General features: G+C 39.4%; 1 protein-coding gene across 7 annotated transcripts; it reads left to right on the forward strand.

Annotated features, from left to right (window-relative positions):
• Positions 1 to 1,055: 1,055 nt before the first annotated feature.
• Positions 1,056 to 15,950, forward strand: LOC102662777 (transcription initiation factor TFIID subunit 5). 7 transcript variants are annotated; one of them, XR_005888258.1, is made up of 9 exons: positions 1,056 to 1,470; positions 2,052 to 2,163; positions 2,959 to 3,040; positions 3,133 to 3,211; positions 3,362 to 3,459; positions 14,822 to 15,087; positions 15,207 to 15,302; positions 15,563 to 15,635; positions 15,746 to 15,950. XR_005888258.1 is itself a non-coding variant. In XM_041008972.1 (8 exons), the coding sequence occupies exons 5-8, from the start codon at positions 14,939 to 14,941 to the stop codon at positions 15,797 to 15,799; spliced, it is 372 nt and encodes a 123-aa protein (XP_040864906.1). In that variant the 5' UTR covers positions 1,062 to 1,470; positions 2,959 to 3,040; positions 3,133 to 3,211; positions 3,362 to 3,459; positions 14,822 to 14,938; the 3' UTR covers positions 15,800 to 15,950. The 7 variants fall into 7 exon arrangements, 4 of the variants coding, with proteins under 4 accessions (XP_040864906.1, XP_006596049.1, XP_006596048.1 ...); XR_005888259.1 differs by lacking the exon at positions 2,052 to 2,163 and adding an exon at positions 14,250 to 14,347 and having other exon boundaries at positions 1,057 to 1,470; XM_041008972.1 differs by lacking the exon at positions 2,052 to 2,163 and having other exon boundaries at positions 1,062 to 1,470.
• The last annotated feature ends 1,940 nt before the right edge of the window (positions 15,951 to 17,890 follow it).

A 17,890-nucleotide genomic window follows, 5' to 3' on the forward strand; every position in this document is an offset into this window, starting at 1 on the left:
ACATTCGAAAAAAATGAAATAGGTGCTAATTTAGTGTTTTTTTTAACGCAACGGGGCACACAAGCAATCATCATGAAGCCATAAACCTACCCCTTTCAACAACTCAAAAAATTTCAAAGTACAAACATAATCGAAAAAGACAATGCATTTACGAAAAATGATGTGTTTACCTTACGAAGCACAATGTTGTTCTTCATAGAACAAAATCGTTACCATCGATAGACACTAAAAGCACAACTGGTTGCATTGCGTTCTCACTGTGCTCTTGTCGCTTTCTTGCCGCGTCGCTCTGGTTGCATCGCTTCTGGCCCATTCTTGCAAGCGGCAACCAGATGAAAGTGTAACTAGCGCTGGGAAGGATGTGCGTCGTGTTCGCGTTTTGGGTCTTGGGTGGTGGGGATGGTGTCACGTTCTGGTCGCATGGTAAACCTCCGCGTTCTCGCAAATGGCCACTGGAGGAAGCACAACCAGTATCGAGAATGGTGTGTGTCGCGACAACAAGGAGAGAGGAGTGGGGTATGGTCTGGGTTGACTTTCAAAAAAGAAGCCAACCAAGAAAGGACTTTTTGTCTGTTTTACACTTTTTAATTTTAATGACAATTTAATCTGCACATGTTATACACTTGTTTTGTCAGGTAGATTGATTTGAACCATGTAAACTACGATTGTTAACGGAAACAAAAGGATTTTAATTCTTGGAACAAATTGTCATGACATTTGATATTTGTGGATTAAATAGATAATTTTCATAGTATAAGAACAAAATTGTTAACGAGTATAAATTATAAGGACTAAATTGGTCATTTTCCAAAAAAAAAAATGGGATAAGTTATGTGAAAGAGTATTTTTGATCTTTCACTGAACATTAATACCATTAACATTGTTATTTAACGAAATGTTAGCTTAGGGTGTCAAAATAATGCATTTTAATGGAGGAGAGGAGAGTGCAATAAGTCCTAACTAGGAGAGATGAGTTCAAATTGCTCTTGAAAATATTACATAGGTATCCTCTTAAATATTACACTAACACTTCTTACAAGAAAAGTAAGAGTAATGGTTATAAAATCGGGAGATGCACGTGTAATTATCTGAAATCTGATGTAATTTGCTCTAAAATATAATTAGTTACATTACAAATGAAAAAAAAATAATAATCTGAAATGATTTACGAACAATTTAATTTTTAATTATTTGTGAAATTGTGAAGTAGTGCGGGAAATAGAAAGAGAAAATATTGAAACGGGAGAAAGTGAAAGAGTCTTCAATCACAACGAAGCGAGCTTGAGTCTTCAAACACAGTTTGTTGTTGATGTTTCTGAGGTGTGAAGGGGCTAGGGGCATGGATGAAGATCAAATAGAAGGTTGTGTGAGTGGGTATTTGAAGCAGAAAGGGTTTACGCAAAACGATGACCAACTTCAACTCACCAACACCGATTCATCTCTCCAACCTGATACTATCAATCGCGGCCTGTACTCTCTCTCTCTTTCTCTCTTTCGTTTCAATTTTCGTACATTTTCGTTTTCTTAATTTAAACCCTTTTGCCTGTGAAAATCATGTATGTTATTGGATTAATGGATGAAAGAAATTAGACATAAACTAGCACAGCGTTAGTGTCACCCGCGAAACGGTGGAGCTATTGTCAATAATCAAAGCATACATTAAATTACTTTTATTTTAGGTGTGTGAGTGTTTTAAGTCTTGCAAAAGAAAAATTGATTTAAACTACGCAAGGTCAAGGTATGATATGGCATGGTTGTTAGATATCTTTGCCCTGAGTTTGTGATTAGAAGTTCATCCTTAGGCTGCCGTATATGGAAAAACATTTGTTGAGAGAGGTAAGTTCCTTGATAATAGATCTTAGCATGTCGAGTGATTAGTCTCCGGCTTTTGGTGGGGATACCTTGGGTTCACCCCCAAAAAGCACTTAAAAGACTTAAACCATGTAAGTGTAAATTGTAGTTTTAAATGATCAATGAAATTGTGCAAATTTCAGTGGGTGCAGTTGCCCACCTTAGTGCCTAACATATGAGTTATGTTTCATATTTTGAAGATTCATTGTCTGTTCTGTAAGAAAAGCATGGGAATTTGTACTGTGATGGTGCATTTTTACTCGATAGAGATTTCCTCCCACACTGCCATGCCTTGCTAATCACTTTGCTCATGTAAGTAAATCTAGAGGATGAACTTCAATGGAAATTTATATTGAATTTTATTGTAAAACATGAAGGATAGGTGTGTGGTTTTACTTTTGTGAATGAGGGAGAAAAAAATTAGTGGTTTTCCCAATATTTTTATGTTTTCAATTGGGAAACAATTTTTTTGTTTTAATTAAGATGATGAAAGAGGGCGAGCTCTAGTGCAGCGGTAAAGTTGTGCCTTGGTGACTTGTTGATCATGGGTTCGAATCCGGAAACAGCCTCTTTGCATATGCAAGGGTAAGGCTGCGTACAACATCCCTCCTCCATACCTTCGCATAGCGAAGAGCCTCTGGACAATGGGGTACGAAGTTTTTTTTTAATTAAGATGATGAAACTGCCAGTTAGCTTGCTAGGCCTATTTGAAGTTATTGGAAAAATCCAAGTCCCCACATCAACTAGAGATTAGGGGCAAGATAAAGTATATGTGGGGGACAACCCTCACCTTACAAGTCGGTTTTGTTGGATTGAGTTAGGCCCTTAACCTACATTCTAAGAAAAGTGTGCTTTTAAACCAGCAAAGGTATCTGTTCTTGACATTTTGAGTGTCTCACAATAAAACTATTGCACAAATATGGTTTTGATTTGGATTGTTCTCCTTCAAAAACATCTAGCAAGCATGTAAGCTGTTGAAGAGGGGGTTTACATGTTTTCATAGAACATAGTCATCAGCTTGCCTAGAGCTTACATTAGGTTACCTTTTCAATTCATGTTATTTGTGGAGTGCCTTTTTTTTTTTAATGAAAACCCTTTATTTTGCAGATTGGAGAGAGGTTCTGCTAGATACCATGATGGGTATGGTAGACTAAGATCGTGGGCATACAGATCACTTGACTCATACAAGGTAACATGCCGTTTGTTTTAAGTTCATTTGTGAAATTGCTGTGTTTCAGTTTTTGTAGTTATTACACATTGTTTGCTTCTTCTTCTTTGCAGCATGAGTTGCTGCGTGTGCTTTATCCACTATTTTTCCATTGCGTCATGGATCTTGTGGCAAAAGGGCATATTCAGGAAGGTATGAAATATTTCTACACCCTAACATTTAATAATAATTTTATTAATATAATTATTTTTATCAGATTTTAAAGCTCCTAATGAGGCCATTAGCGCAACATGCATTTTATGCTTCTGTATAACGATTCATAATTCCATTGGATATTCTCAGCTTGAAACTTTTTCAACACCTTTCGTGAAGACCATGAAATGATGCACTCACGAGACCTTCAAAAGTTAGAACTTGTTCTTTCTCCTACTCATTTGGAGGTTTGTTGCTGTCTAAAATATTGTAAAGTATTTTACTGTTTCTGTGTGTTGTACCACACACATAAAACCTTTATTAATAATCTGTAATGACACATAATTAAGGAAACCCAGTAATGAATTTTAATGAGAGAAATCCCTAATTTTAGCTACACAATCAAATTATATCAAAACGTATATTTGACACTCCCCCTCAAGTTGGAGCATAAATGTCATATGATCCAAGCTTGTTACAAATATCGTCAACTTGAGTGCCCTTGAGAGATTTTGTGAGCATGTCTGCCAGTTGTTCTTTGGAGCTAACAAAATCAGTGGTGATTTCTCTTGAAAGTACCTTCTCTCGCACAAAGTGACAATCAATCTCTATGTGTTTAGTCCACTCATAAAAGACCGGGTTTTAAGCAATGTGGAGAGCAGCTTCATTGTCACATATTAGTCTAGTATCCTAAACGTCTCCAAATTTTATCTGTTTGTAGAAGTTGCCTAAGCCATGTGATCTCGCATGCAGCTGTTATACCATGACATGATACTCAGCTTCGGCACTAGATCTTGCAACGGTTTCTGCTTCTTGCTCCTCCATGAGATAAGTTCCCTCCAATAAGGACACAATATCCAGGAGTGGATCTCGTGTCTAATGGTGATCCTGCCCAATCAGCATTAGAGTAACAAACAATTTTGGCATTGCCTTTGTCTTCATATAGCAATCCATGACCTTGTGCATTCTTGATGTATCGAAGTATGCGCATTGCAGCATTCCAATGACTATCAGTCGGGGCTTTTGGAAACTGACTGAGTAGGCTGACTGCAAAAGTGATGTCTGGTCTAGTGACAATAAGGTAATTAAGTCTGTCCACCAGACGTCGATATCTTCCTGGGTCTTCCAATGGCTCCCCCTGACTTGGGAGAAGCTTCACATTAGGATCCATAGGAGTATCACTAGGACAACAATCAAGCATACCGGTCTCGGTTAAGATATCCAGAGCATACTGCCGTTGGGAAATGGCAATGCCAGAGGAGGATTGGGCAACTTTAATCCCTAAGAAGTATTTGAGCGGACCCATATCTTTAATCTGAAATTGACTGTGGAGATGAGATTTAAGGCAAAGAATACCCGCAGAATCATTGCCAATAATAACAATGTCATCAATATAGACAACAAGGTAGATGCAAAGGTCAGATGGCAAATGGATGAAAAACATTGAGGGATCAGCCTCACAACGGGTCATGCCAAATTGGAGCAAAGCAGAGCTAAAACAGCCAAACCATGCACAAGGAGACTGCTTCAAACTGTAGAGAGAACGGCGAAGGCAACAGACCAATTGGGAGTCACCAACTGTAAAACTTGGAGGCTGATCCATATAGGCTTCTTCTTGCAACTCACCATGCAAGAAGACTTTTTTGATGTCCAGCTAGTGAAGTGGCCAATGCTGAACGGCGGCCATAGCAAGAAAGAGACGAACAAAACCAAATTTGGCCACAGGGGAAAAGGTGTCCCCGTAGTCAAGACCAAAAATCTGAGTGCATCCTTTGGCCACCAAGTGAGCTTTATAGTGATCAGTACTGCCATCTAGACCGACCTTCGCTGTATAAACCCAACGACAACCGACAGTGGTCTTGCTAGTAGGTAAAGGGACAAGTTCCCAAGTGCTGCTGGCGTCTAAGGAAGCCATTTCCTCCAACATCGCCTGTTGCCATTATGGATCAGTCATAGCTTCACCTGTAGACTTAGGGATAGACACAGAATTTTACTGTTTCTGTGTGTTGTACCACACACATAAAACCTTTATTTATAATCTGTAATGATACATAATTAAGGAGACCCAATAATGAATTAGTGTTGTTAAAAAGCGGCCATGGCGGCGCCATGGCAGAAAGGCGTCGCGGTTTTTTGAAAAAAGCGGCTGGGGAGGATATGTGCTAAAAGAGAAAATTAAAAGACTCAAGGGAAGTATTAAGACCTGGAATAGAGAGCAATTTGGTGACCCTTTCAAGAAGTACAAGAAGATTGAGGAAGAGTTAAACCAGTTGGAAGCGGACACAACTGACAGACATCTACAGCCCCAAGAACTGTTGACCAGGAGGAAGTTGCAGGAAGAATTATGGGTAGCGGCTCTTTCACACAAGTCCTTAATGAGGCAGAAAGCGAGGTTGAGATGGATTAAAGAGGGTGATTGTAATTCCAGGTACTTCCATTTGTTGATCAATTCGAGCCGCAAAAATAACTGCTTAAACGGAGTGATGATAGACGGCTCATGGATTGAAGAGCCATCAGCAGTAAAAGAGGCAGTGAGGATGTTCTTTATGAATCGTTTTCAAGAATCTGACTATAACAGACTGCGTCTGGATGGGATATGCTTTAGGACCATTGATTGACAGCAAAATGATATTCTTGTGGAGAGATTTCAGGAGGACGATGATAGGACCCAACCAGTTGCAGGAATGCCACATGAGCAGTTGATTCATCATTAGTCAAATGGGCCCAAGGTTTGGAAGGTGTATGCCAGAAAGGGCAAAAAGGGAAATAGTGGCTAGTTTGTTACTAGTGGATGACGTGTCCAGGAATGAAAGAGAGAGGATCTGATTTTTCTTCGTTTTAAGGATGTAGTGGGAGGGGAAAAGGGCATCTGGGATTGGAGGAATATTCTAGAATGTATAGGAGGCTCTAGCTTCCTATTAGGAGCCTTCAGATCTAGGGATTGTTATTCCCTCTTCTGTATTTGCTTTCAACTGATTAGAATTAATAAAGCTTTCATTCCTTATTACTACCCATTTTTCTGTGTTTCCTGTTTTCTGCATTTCTGGTACGTAACAAATTGGTCTGACCTGCCGGATACGGTCGACAACTGAGCCAGTGAATGCCACCTAAGAAGGTGACGTTGCTAGCATTCACGAAGATGGAAGCTAGGGTTGAAGCGTTAGAGACTGAGATCTCAGAAGTGCGATCCGCTCTCGTCAAGGTGCAGAAGTCGGTGACGACAAACCACACTAATTTGATAGCAATGTTGGAGAAATGCTTGGGTAAGTCGTTGCTGGTTGATGAAGGGGATGTGAGCTTCTCTTTTAACGGCTCGCCGGCGGTGACAAAAAAGAGGGACCCACATAGTACTGTTGTCAACAACCTTTGTGGAGTTGCATTGACGGAATTTCGTCAGTCCGTTAAGAAGGTTGAACTTCCGGCCTTTGACGGTGAGGATCCGGCGGAGTGGATTTCACGAGCCGAAGTATATTTTCGCGTTTAGGACACGACACCGAAGGTGAAGGTGAGTTTGGCGCAGTTGAGTATGGAAGGACCAACGATTCACTTCTTTAACTCTCTCATCGCAGTGGAAGAGAATTTGACATGGGATCGGTTGAAGGAGGCATTGTTAGGTAGGTATGGTGGTCACGGAGAAGGAGACATTTACGAACAATTAACAGAGTTGAAACAAGAAGGGACGGTGGAAGAGTATATCACTGAGTTTGAGTATTTAACTGCTCAAATACCCAAACTCCCTGAGAAACAATTTCTGGGTTATTTTTTACATGGGCTGAAAGAGGAGATATGCGGAAAGGTTCGGAGTTTAGCCGCCATGGGTGAGATAAATCGAACCAAAATTTTGCAAGTAACGAGAGCGGTGGAGAAAGAAGTCAAGGGAGGTGGACTGGGCTACAATCGTGGGCCTAGAGCGGGTAGTGGATCTTTCCGAACCGGGTCAAGAAGAAATGGGTCTGATTGGGTCATGGTGAAAGGGACAGAAGTTGAATCAAGTAGGGGTGCAAAAAGTGGAGCTAATGGGCCATGAAGTGATAACCCGGCCCAAGGTGATAGGAGAAGGAGTGGGCCTCGTCAAAGAGGGTTTACTCACTTGTCTTACAATGAGTTGATGGAGAGAAAACAAAAGGGGCTGTGTTTCAAATGTGGGGGTCCTTTCCATCCCATGCACCAATGTCCCGAAAAACAATTGAGAGTTTTGGTTGTGGATGACGAGGAGGATGGAGAGGAAGAGGCCAAAATATTGGCGGTGGAGGTAGAAGACACTGAAGACGAAGAGAAGGGAGAATTCAGTGTGCTTAACCTGCATCACATAGCACATGAGACTCCTCACACGATCAAGTTCCAAGGTCACATTAGGGGAGTAGAGGTGTTAATTTTGGTGGATAGTGGGGCTACACAACTTCATTTCTCGAAAATTGGTGCATCAAATGGAGTGGCCAGTGGAAGCTACTCCCCAAATGAAGGTTAAGTTGGGAGATGGGTTCCAAACCGCAACACAAGGTGTGTGTGAAGGGTTGGAAATGTATATTGGTGATTTTAAGTTGAACCCGGATATGCATTTGTTTGAGTTGGGAGGAATTGATGTTGTTTTGGGCATTGAATGGCTTAATACTTTGGGAGATATGATTGTAAATTGGAAGCGACAAACAATGAGTTTTTGGAAAGAAAAAAAGTGGGTGACATTAAGAGGAAACGAGGGATGTAAAGAGTCAATAATAGCGCTACAGAGCATTTTGAACAAGCCCAAGCCCAATATGCTAGGAGTGTTGTGGGAGGCAGAGAAGGTAGAGCCTGTGGAAGCCCAAAATCCAGAATTAACAAAGGTGGAACAAGCAGAGTTGGAGGAAATGTTGAGTAAGTACGCACAAGTCTTTCAAGAACCGTCGGGGTTACCACCAAGAAGGAAAATGGAGTATGCGATCAATATTGTGGAAGGCCAAGGAGCTGTGAACGTGAGGCCTTACCGTTATCCCCATCACCATAAGAATGAAATCGAGAAACAAGTCAAAGAGATGCTGTCTACAGGGATTATACGCCATAGCACCAGCTCATTTTCAAGCCCTGTCATATTAGTTAAGAAGAAGGACAACACATGGAGGATGTGTATTGACTATCGAGCCCTCAATAAGGTCAGAGTCCCTGACAAATTTCCCATTCCGGTTATCGAGGAGCTATTAGATGAGTTGAATGGAGCTAAGTTTTATTCCAAACTGGATTTAAAGTCCGGTTACCACCAAGTTAGAGTAAAGGAATCTGATGTCCATAAGACAGCATTTAGGACGCATGAGGGACATTATGAGTTTCTTGTGATGCCCTTTGGACTCATGAATGCCCCTTCAACTTTCCAAAGTCTGATGAACCATGTTTTTCGGCCCCTATTGAGAAAACATGTTTTGGTTTTTTTTTTATGATATACTCGTCTACAGTAAGGATTGGAAAACTCATTTGTTGCACTTGGAAGAGGTGTTGAGTCTACTGTCCACCCACAGTCTAGTCGCCAATAGAAAGAAGTGTCACTTTGCTCAAAGGGCAGTAGAGTATTTGGGGCATTTAATAACAGAAGAGGGAGTTGCTGTAGACCCTAGTAAAGTGGCCAGTGTGATTAAGTGGCCACAGCCTAAGAATGTCAAGGGGGTTAGAGGATTCTTGGGCCTCACAGGGTACTATAGAAGATTCATAAAAGATTATGGGAAAGTTGCGAGACCGCTAACTGAGCTTACCAAGAAGGACAATTTTAAATGGGGAGAGGAAGCTCAACAATCTTTTGAAGCTTTGAAGGAAAAACTCACTACAGCACCTATTCTTGCTCTGCCTGATTTTTCTAAAAATTTTGTGATTGAATGTGATGCGTCGGGAGGAGGTGTAGGAGCAATACTGATGCAAGACAAGAGACCCATAGCCTATTTTAGCAAGGCCCTGGGAACACGGAATTTGGTTAAATCTACTTATGAAAAGGAGTTAATGGCGGTTGTGCTAGCCATACAACATTGGAGACCCTATCTTTTGGGGAGGAAGTTTGTAGTATCCACTGATCAAAAGAGTCTGAAACAACTGTTGCAACAGAGGGTGATTAATGCTGATCAGCAAAACTGGGCTGCCAAGTTGTTGGGGTATGATTTTGAGATTGTGTATAAACAAGGGAGATTGAACAGGGGGGCAGACGCGTTGTCCAGAATTAACGAGGGGCTGGAGTTAAACACTATTAATTCTTATGTGAAATGGACGCAAGAAGAACAAGTGCGGGCAGAAAATAAGCAAGATGAGAAGTTACAGAGAATAACGAAGGAAGTGCAGGAAGATCCCATTCTTTGGCCTGGATATGAGTATTGACAGGGTGTATTACTATATGAAGGCAGGTTGGTAATTTCAAACAAGTCTAAATTAATTCCTACACTGTTAGAAGAATTTCATTCTTCCCCACATGGAGGACACTCTGGGTTTTACAAAACCTACAGAAGGCTTGCCGCGAATGTATACTGGGTGGGCATGAAAAGGACCATTCAAGAGTTTGTGAAGGGCTGTGACACCTGTCAGAGGCAGAAATATATGGCATCATCCCCAGGGGGTCTACTCCAGCCTTTACCAATTCCCGCGCAAGTATGGGAAGATATCTCTATAGACTTCATTACAGGCTTGCCCAAATCAAAGGGGTATGAAGCTATCCTGGTAGTGGTAGACAGGTTATCTAAATATTCCCATTTTATACCACTTAGGCATCCTTATACTGCAAGGAGCGTTGCTGATGTGTTTTGTAAAGAGATAATTAGGCTTCATGGAGTACCACTGTCTATAGTGAGTGATCGAGACCCCATATTTATGAGTAGTTTTTGGAAGGAATTGTTCAAAATGCAGGGGACAAAGCTCAAAATGAGTACTGCATATCACCCTGAATCTGATGGGCAGACAGAGGTAGTAAATAGGTGCCTAGAAACCTATTTAAGGTGTTTCATTTCAGACCAGCCTAAGACTTGGATGTCATGGGTACATTGGGCTGAGTATTGGTTTAACACCACATTCCATGCCGCCACAGAGAAGACACCTTTCGAGATAGTATATGGGAGGCCCCCACCGGTGTTGACCAGATGGTTGCAGGGTGAAACTAGAGTGGAAGCTGTGCAGAGGGATTTGCTGGACAGGGACGAGGCTCTGAGACAGTTGAAGAGTCAACTGTTAAGAGCGCAAGACAGAATGAGGAATCAAGCTGATAAAAGGCGTGTGGATAGGAGTTTTGTGTGTGGAGAATGGGTGTTTGTCAAGCTTAGAGCACATAGACAAAAGTCTGTGGTGTCCAGAATTAATGCCAAGTTAGCTGCTAGATATTATGGCCCATACCCTATTATAGAGAAGATAGGGGCAGTTGCATACAGGCTAAAATTACCAGAGGGGTCCAGAGTGCACCCTGTTTTCCATGTGACTTTGTTGAAGAAGGCTGTGGGGAGATATCAGGAGAAAGAAGAACTACCGGACCTGTTGGAAGAACACATTGAGATGTATGAACCAGAGGCAGTGTTGGCAGCCAGGAAAGTGAAACAGCAAGGGGAAGAAGTCAAACAGGTTCTAATTCATTGGAAGGGCAAAACTGTGGAGGAAGCAACATGGGAAGATGAGATTATGATCATAAGCCAATTTCCAAAGTTTGGCCTTGAGGACAAGGCCACATCAGAAGAAGGGGGTATTGATAGGACCCAGCCAGCTGCAGGAATGCCACATGAGCAGTTGATTCATCATGAGTCAAATGGGCCTAAGGTTTGGAAGGTGTATGTCAGAAAGGGCAAAAAGGGAAATAGTGGCTAGTTTGTTACTAGTGGATGACGTGTCCAGGAATGAAAGAGAGAGGATCTGATTTTTCTTCGTTTTAAGGATGTAGTGGGAGGGGGAAAAGGGCATATGGGATTGGAGGAATATTCTAGAATGTATAGGAGGCTCTAGCTTCCTATTAGGAGCCTTCAGATCTAGGGATTGTTATTCCCTCTTCTGTATTTGCTTTCAACTGATTAGAATTAATAAAGCTTTCATTCCTTATTACTACCCATTTTTCTGTGTTTCCTGTTTTCTGCATTTCTGGTACGTAACAGACGAGGTAAAAAGGGCGGTTTGGGATTGCGGGAGTGAAAAAAGTCCAGGTTTAAATGGTTTCAACTTTAAATTTATCAAGCAGTTTTGGCATATTCTCAAACCCGATTTCCTCCGATTTTTGGATGAATTCTGTGTTAATGGGATTTTTCCTAGGGGCTCTAATGCATCTTTCATTGCCTCAATTTCTAAGGTAGCGGATCCACTTCTGTTGAACGACTATAGACCTATCTCATTGATCGGTTGCATGTACAAGATAGTAGCTAAAATACTAGCCAACAGATTGAAGAAGGTCATGCACCTCATCATAGATGAAAGATAGTCAACATTTTTAGAAGGTAGGCACATGCTACACAGCGTGTTAATTGCAAACGAGGTGGTTGATGAAGCTAAAAGGAGTCAGAAGCCATGTATTGTGTTTAAGGTTGACTATGAGAAGGCATATGATTTCGTCTCTTGGGACTTCTTGATCTATATGCTAAGAAGAATGAGATTCTGCACCAGATGGATCCAATGGATAGAGGGATGTCTAAAATCTGCATCCATTTCAGTACTGATAAATGGCAGCCCCTCATCTGAGTTCTCCCCCCAAAAGGGGCTCAGGCAAGGGGATCCCCTAGCACCGCTCCTCTTCAATATTGTTGCTGAAGCCATAACTGGCATGATGTCACAAGCAGTGGGTAAAGGCATATTCAGGGGTTTCTTGGTTGGTCGGAACAAAGTGGAAATCAATGTTCTTCAGTATGCAGATGACATAATCTTCTTTGGCGAGGCTTCTATGCAGAATGTCAAAGCAATCAAGGCAATTCTGAGGACCTTTGAACTTGTCTCAGGCCTCAAGATTAATTTCACTAAAAGCAGTTTTGGAGCTTTGGGCATGTCGGATCAGTGGAAGATTGAGGCTGCCAATTATCTCAACTGTAGCCTGATGTCCTTTCCTTTCACTTACCTTGGTGTTCCTATTGGAGCAAATCCAAGGAGATGTCAGACATGGGACCCTATCATTAACAAGTGTGAGAGAAAACTAGTGAAGTGGAAGCAAAGACACCTGTCTTTTGGGGGGAGAGTCACACTCATACGGTCCGTATTAACATCCATTCCCATTTATTTCTTTTCTTTTTTCAGGGTTCCTAAAAAGGTGGAGGACAAGCTAGTGCGATTACGGAGGAGATTCCTATGGGTGGGGCACATGATCAAACCAAGATAGCTTGGGTCAACTGGGATACAGTGTGCCTCCCAAAAGAGAAAGGGGGTTTAGGGATCAGGGATATTAGCACGTTCAACCTCGCACTGCTTGGCAAATGGAAATGGAATCTGTTCAAGCATCAGAGGAAAATGTGGGCCAGGATACTGGAGTCTAAGTATGGCGGTTGGAGGAGCCTGAATGAAGCACCCTGAGTTCATAGTGAGTCCATATGGTGGCAGGATCTAAAGCTGGTATTTCACCATCCGCAACATGGTCCTGTATTGGATAATGCAAAGTTGTGGAGGGTCAGATGTGGTGATAAATTCATGTTCTGGGAGGACAATTGGATGGGAGGAGCCGGTCCCTTACTAGCCAAATACCCGAGGCTGTATGCTATTTCCTGCCAGCAAAATCACATCATCCAGCAGATGGGAATGTACAGGGATATAGGGTGGGAGTGGGACTTCAGATGGAGGCAATCATTGTTCGAGAGCGAGATAGATATGACTGACTCATTCCTAAGAGATGTCGAATGCTGCATTATTCAACCCCAGAACAGTGATCAGTGGGTGTGGCTGGCAGATACGGCTGGTCAATATTCAGCCAAAAGTGCTTATAGTGTGCTGAGGGGGGAGTCACCCGAGGAGGTCCAAGTTGAAGCTTTTCAGGAATTGTGGAAATTGAAGGCCCCAAACAAAATCTCAGCTTTTGCATGGAGGCTATTAAACGATAGGTTACTGACAAGAGCAAACTTGACATGGCGACAAATTGATCTAGAGGACAATACTTGTCCTTTTTGTAGCAGCATGGAGGAGAGCGCTGGTCACTTGTTTTTCCACTGCAGAAAATTTCTCCCTGTTTGGTGTTTGGTGGGAATCGCTGTCTTGGGTTAACATCAAGGGAGCTTTCCCTTTTAATCAAAAACAACATTTCCTCCAACATGTATCTGCAGTGGCAGGGGGTACAAGAGCTAACAGATGGAAGTGGTGGTGGTTAGCGTTTACTTGGACTATATGGAAGCAAAGAAACAGCATCATTTTCTCAAATGAAACCTTTAATGCCAACAAAATGCTGGATGATGCGCTTTTCCTACTATGGACATGGCTCAGGAACTTGGAGAATGATTTTATCACACACTACAATCACTGGTCTAGCAATCTTAGCATAGTTTTCATTGAGTAGACATGGATACGCTACTAATCCTACACATCAGTCTTCCACATGTAGACTGAAATTGATTTATAGTAATAGTAATACTTTACAGAGTATGCTGCGGATACTACTATTTGTAGCATAAAACTGTAACTTGTAACTTTCGGTACCTCTGGTACTTATTCATTATATATAAAGTATCTTTTGCTGATAAAAAAAAAACAATGATGAAACGAGAGGGAAAGAAATCAGCACTCTAATAAAGAGCAACTACTCCATTTCCAATTCCAATCTTAAAAAACCCTTTGAAGAGTCCATCAGCAGAAAGTCGCAACAAAGCTAAAAGACAAATCTATCCCATAAAAATTGTAGAGGAATAAAGTTATTGATGTTAACTTTTCTTTTCATCCTACTCTATCTTGATATATTGAAAGTTAAGATTTTGTAAGATCTGTTGGCTTTTGACATTTTCATATCAGTAAGCAGAATATATGTTCATGTAAATTTACGTATTGGATAGACTGTGGGAGATATCATCAATGATTTTTTTTCCAAGTTGTTCCAAGACTATTATGGCCAATAGAAAATTTGACTGCTTACACAGAAATTATGGATTTCTTTGGTTAGGTTAATTTGTGAGGGGAGGAAAGAGGAATCTCATTTTTGAAGGAGAGCTGAGGATTTCCTGAGACTTATATAAATAAAAGAGAATATGACCAAATGGTGTAAGGGAATTATTTTATAGTATTCATCTACTATATGATTTGTTTGAGGAGATTTTATATATTTTTGTGTTAATCCTCTGAATGTAAGTATAAGTGAATTAGGAAGCAAGAAATGTAAAGAAAAGAGAAGTGCGAGGGAAGATAACCCAAGAACTGTTTGGCAACGTAATGCTTAATTCAGCAAAACCAAGCCTTTTGCTGCTAGTAGAGTCATTTACATGGATTAAATGACGTCACAATGTTCTGTCGTAAAGTATGTCTATAGACAAACTACTGACCTCTAAATCCTTAATGGTTTTGCTTGCCTGTTGGGAGGGGTCCATAATTGTGTTGATCTGTTTTTCTCATTCTCCTTCTACTCTTATCTGTAGATGGATTATTAGTATTATTTTTTAAATTATGTGTACGTAAAGAATATTTTCTGTTCTACAATTTATATTATGTAATGTTGACCTATTCTTCTGTCTTGCTTAGTGTGTGCAGTGGCATTCCAACTGCAACCACATTGCTACTGGCTCCAGTGACTAAACAGTTCGACTATGGGATGTGCAGAGTGGGGAATGTGTTTGGGTTTTCATTGGTCACAGGAGTATGATTTTATCTTTGGCAATGTCTCCTGATGGCCTCAATTTGGCATCTGGTGATGAAGACGGCACAATCATGATTTGGGACCTCTCTAGTGGCTGTTGCATCACGCCTTTAGTTGGTCACACCTCATGTGTCTGGTCACTCACTTTCAGGTGATCCCTACAAACAACCCCACTCAACTTTTCAACTTGATCATATAAAGGAAATCAAAGGTATTTAAGGTTGCTATCAACTTAACATTACTGCTGTTCTGTATTGTTGGATGTGTCAGTTGTGAAGGTTCTCTTCTAGCATCTGGATCCGCGGATTGCACTGTCAAGTTTGGGGATGTAACTACAGGTATAAAAGTTCCAAGGAATGAAGAAAAGTAAGCGGTTTATCTTACATGAAAACATACAACTATCTTGTTAGGTATTGTCTTTTCAAGGAGTGCTAGAAACACACTTTTTCAAACACTCTGATTAAAATTTATTGAAAGCTACAAAATCAGGAAAAAGAATCATTAGGTATAATGTAAGGCCCATAGACTTGTCATTTTTAATAAATTTTAACCAATAAGAGAGTGCTCCTAGCATTTTTCTTGTGTTTTCTCACGGAGAAACTAACATGTAATTTTCACATCATTAGAAGTGGGAATACTAACAGACTCAGATCATCGAAAAGCCTGCCTACCAAATCTGCTTCAGTTTACTCTCTCCAGGTAAATTCACTGATTATCTATTTTTGGTTTCATTTTTATCCATTGCTAGCCTTGATTGAACTATATGAGGATTTAATAATTATGTTATTTTGTGTTGTGTTGTGGAGCAGTTTTCTAGAAGGAATCTTCTTTTTGCAGCTGGAGCTATTGCAAAAAGTGGCTGATAGTGTGTCTTCAAATTTCAAAGTGACAATTCTGACTTGAAAACCAAAACTAATGCTGTGTTATACAGTTTCATTTGTAAATTTATTTAGAGTAAATTGAATTGAAATATACCGTCGGCAAGTTTTGTAATTTATTGTAAAATTATTCAGAGATCGGAGGAATTACTTTCTATTCAAGGTTTATTCTCATTTGTTTCTTTAAATTCTCTTATGTGACTTTTATATTCTACTATTGCCCCAAGGCCAAGCGTTGAATCATTAAATGCTAATAGGTAGATCCAAAAGCAGATATTGGTTTGCCTTGGATTTTTAAAATATAGCTCCCATTATAGCAACATAGAATGATACTGTGTTTATGATTAGTTCATATACTAAAATAAGTTCACTATGGTCGCCCACTGGCAATCATTTATGCCAGTTAAAATGTTTTCAGCATACGCAATAGCAACTTAATGTGAAATAATATTCACACATCGATTGAGATTTATTTTCATACATGATGTATTTCGTGAGGTCATCTGTACCATTTGATGCCATAGGATTTTATCAACTAAATTTACGGTTTTGCTCAGAAAATTTATTATTTTTTCATTATATTGTCTTATGGAACTTGAGTTTAATTATTTTTCTCACCATGATCATGGAAGCTTCAGAAAGGTGATATAACTTATATGGTCATGTTTAGCTAAAGTTTTTATGCACTTAATTTTTATGGAAGTTATTTTCATTTAACTTTTCTAAAAGTTAACAGTGTATAAATTTAGTTTATGAAGAAATTTAATGTGTTTTATCTTTTTTCTCTTCTATAAATATTTATGCCGAAGTTTATTTAAATAAGGTTTATATACAGATTCCCAAGAAACTAAAAAAATATTTTAATTTAACTATAAATTTATTGTAAAAAACTATAAAATTAATCGTAAAAGAAATCATTAGCTACAACATTACATGAAAATAAACTGAGCTTTTGTTTCAGATGCCCAAGATCTATCATCCGTTACCAACAATTATTGCATCCATCGTAGGGCCACATTGGATGCAAAACAGATTTTTACTGTAGTAAAAGTATATGTTGTGATTAGAGTCATTCTGAAAAATTTGATATTAAGACACCATAAAACTACAATAATTCACCACCACTCCTAGGTAAGAGTGCCATTAGAGGATCATTAATAAAAAACATCGAACCATGTTGTAGTTTAATAAAACAAGGGACATGAGTGCTTTATGTCAGGTGTCAAGGAAGCGTGTTTGATTAAGGGAATCACTAAACCTCGCATGCATTTTAATGTGCGTTAGGTATCTTTAGTCTTAAAACCTACCGAGTGTGCTTAAGAAATACCCGATTATCAAAAAAATAATGATAACAAGCCAAAAATATTTCATTAGTATTGAAATTCATTTTGTCCTTAGTTAAATGTTATTAAGTGTTAAAAGTTAAACTCTCCTCCCCAGATAACCAAACAAACCTCCAAGCTCCAATATAATAATATTTAACCAACACTTCCACACATCAATTACCACTTACTTTCATTAAGTATTTCCCAATATCTATTAAGATGTATTAATAAGTAATAATCTCGTTTAGTTAATTTTAAAATTGCAACAAAGGAGTGGGTTAACATCACCAGATTCAAATAATATAAAAAAATATTAATAATACTCTTTTAAATATATTCTATATTATTGATTAAAATTTATTGAGAATCATGAAATTATATAAATTCCACTCATTTAATGAATTTCATAATTTTGTAATTTGAAATAATTTTTTACAAATAAAATTAAAGCATTTAAAGTCTTCTATTTTGTAAAAAAAAAGCGTATTAAAGAGCATGATATTAATATTCTTCCAATCTAGAACAATTAAAGCTGATACCTTATACCAGCTATAATAATGACATGAGCGTTGCAACCACATTCAACGGCAAAATTTGGCATTCTGAGAGACTAAAAAGCTAAAGCAACAATCGGTTAATCTCCCTATTTTGGGCCTTCTTATTTGACATTAAAATAAGGATAAATAGTTATTTTTGTTCTTAAATATGTAATGCATTTACAAATTCATCTTCAAAAGATGAAAATTCAAAT

The sequence above is a fragment of the Glycine max genome, chromosome 14 (genome assembly GCF_000004515.6).
Source record: "Glycine max cultivar Williams 82 chromosome 14, Glycine_max_v4.0, whole genome shotgun sequence".
Classification (NCBI taxonomy): domain Eukaryota; kingdom Viridiplantae; phylum Streptophyta; class Magnoliopsida; order Fabales; family Fabaceae; genus Glycine; species Glycine max.

Bases quoted from the DNA above. Each gene is read 5' to 3' on its own strand.
- LOC102662777 (XM_006595986.4), top strand. From the start codon at position 14,939: ATGATTTTATCTTTGGCAATGTCTCCTGATGGCCTCAATTTGGCATCT. The intron at 15,275-15,562 runs GTATAAAAGTTC...TCACATCATTAG, and splicing joins GTTTGGGGATGTAACTACAG to AAGTGGGAATACTAACAGAC. The intron at 15,636-15,745 runs GTAAATTCACTG...GTTGTGGAGCAG, and splicing joins CTTCAGTTTACTCTCTCCAG to TTTTCTAGAAGGAATCTTCT.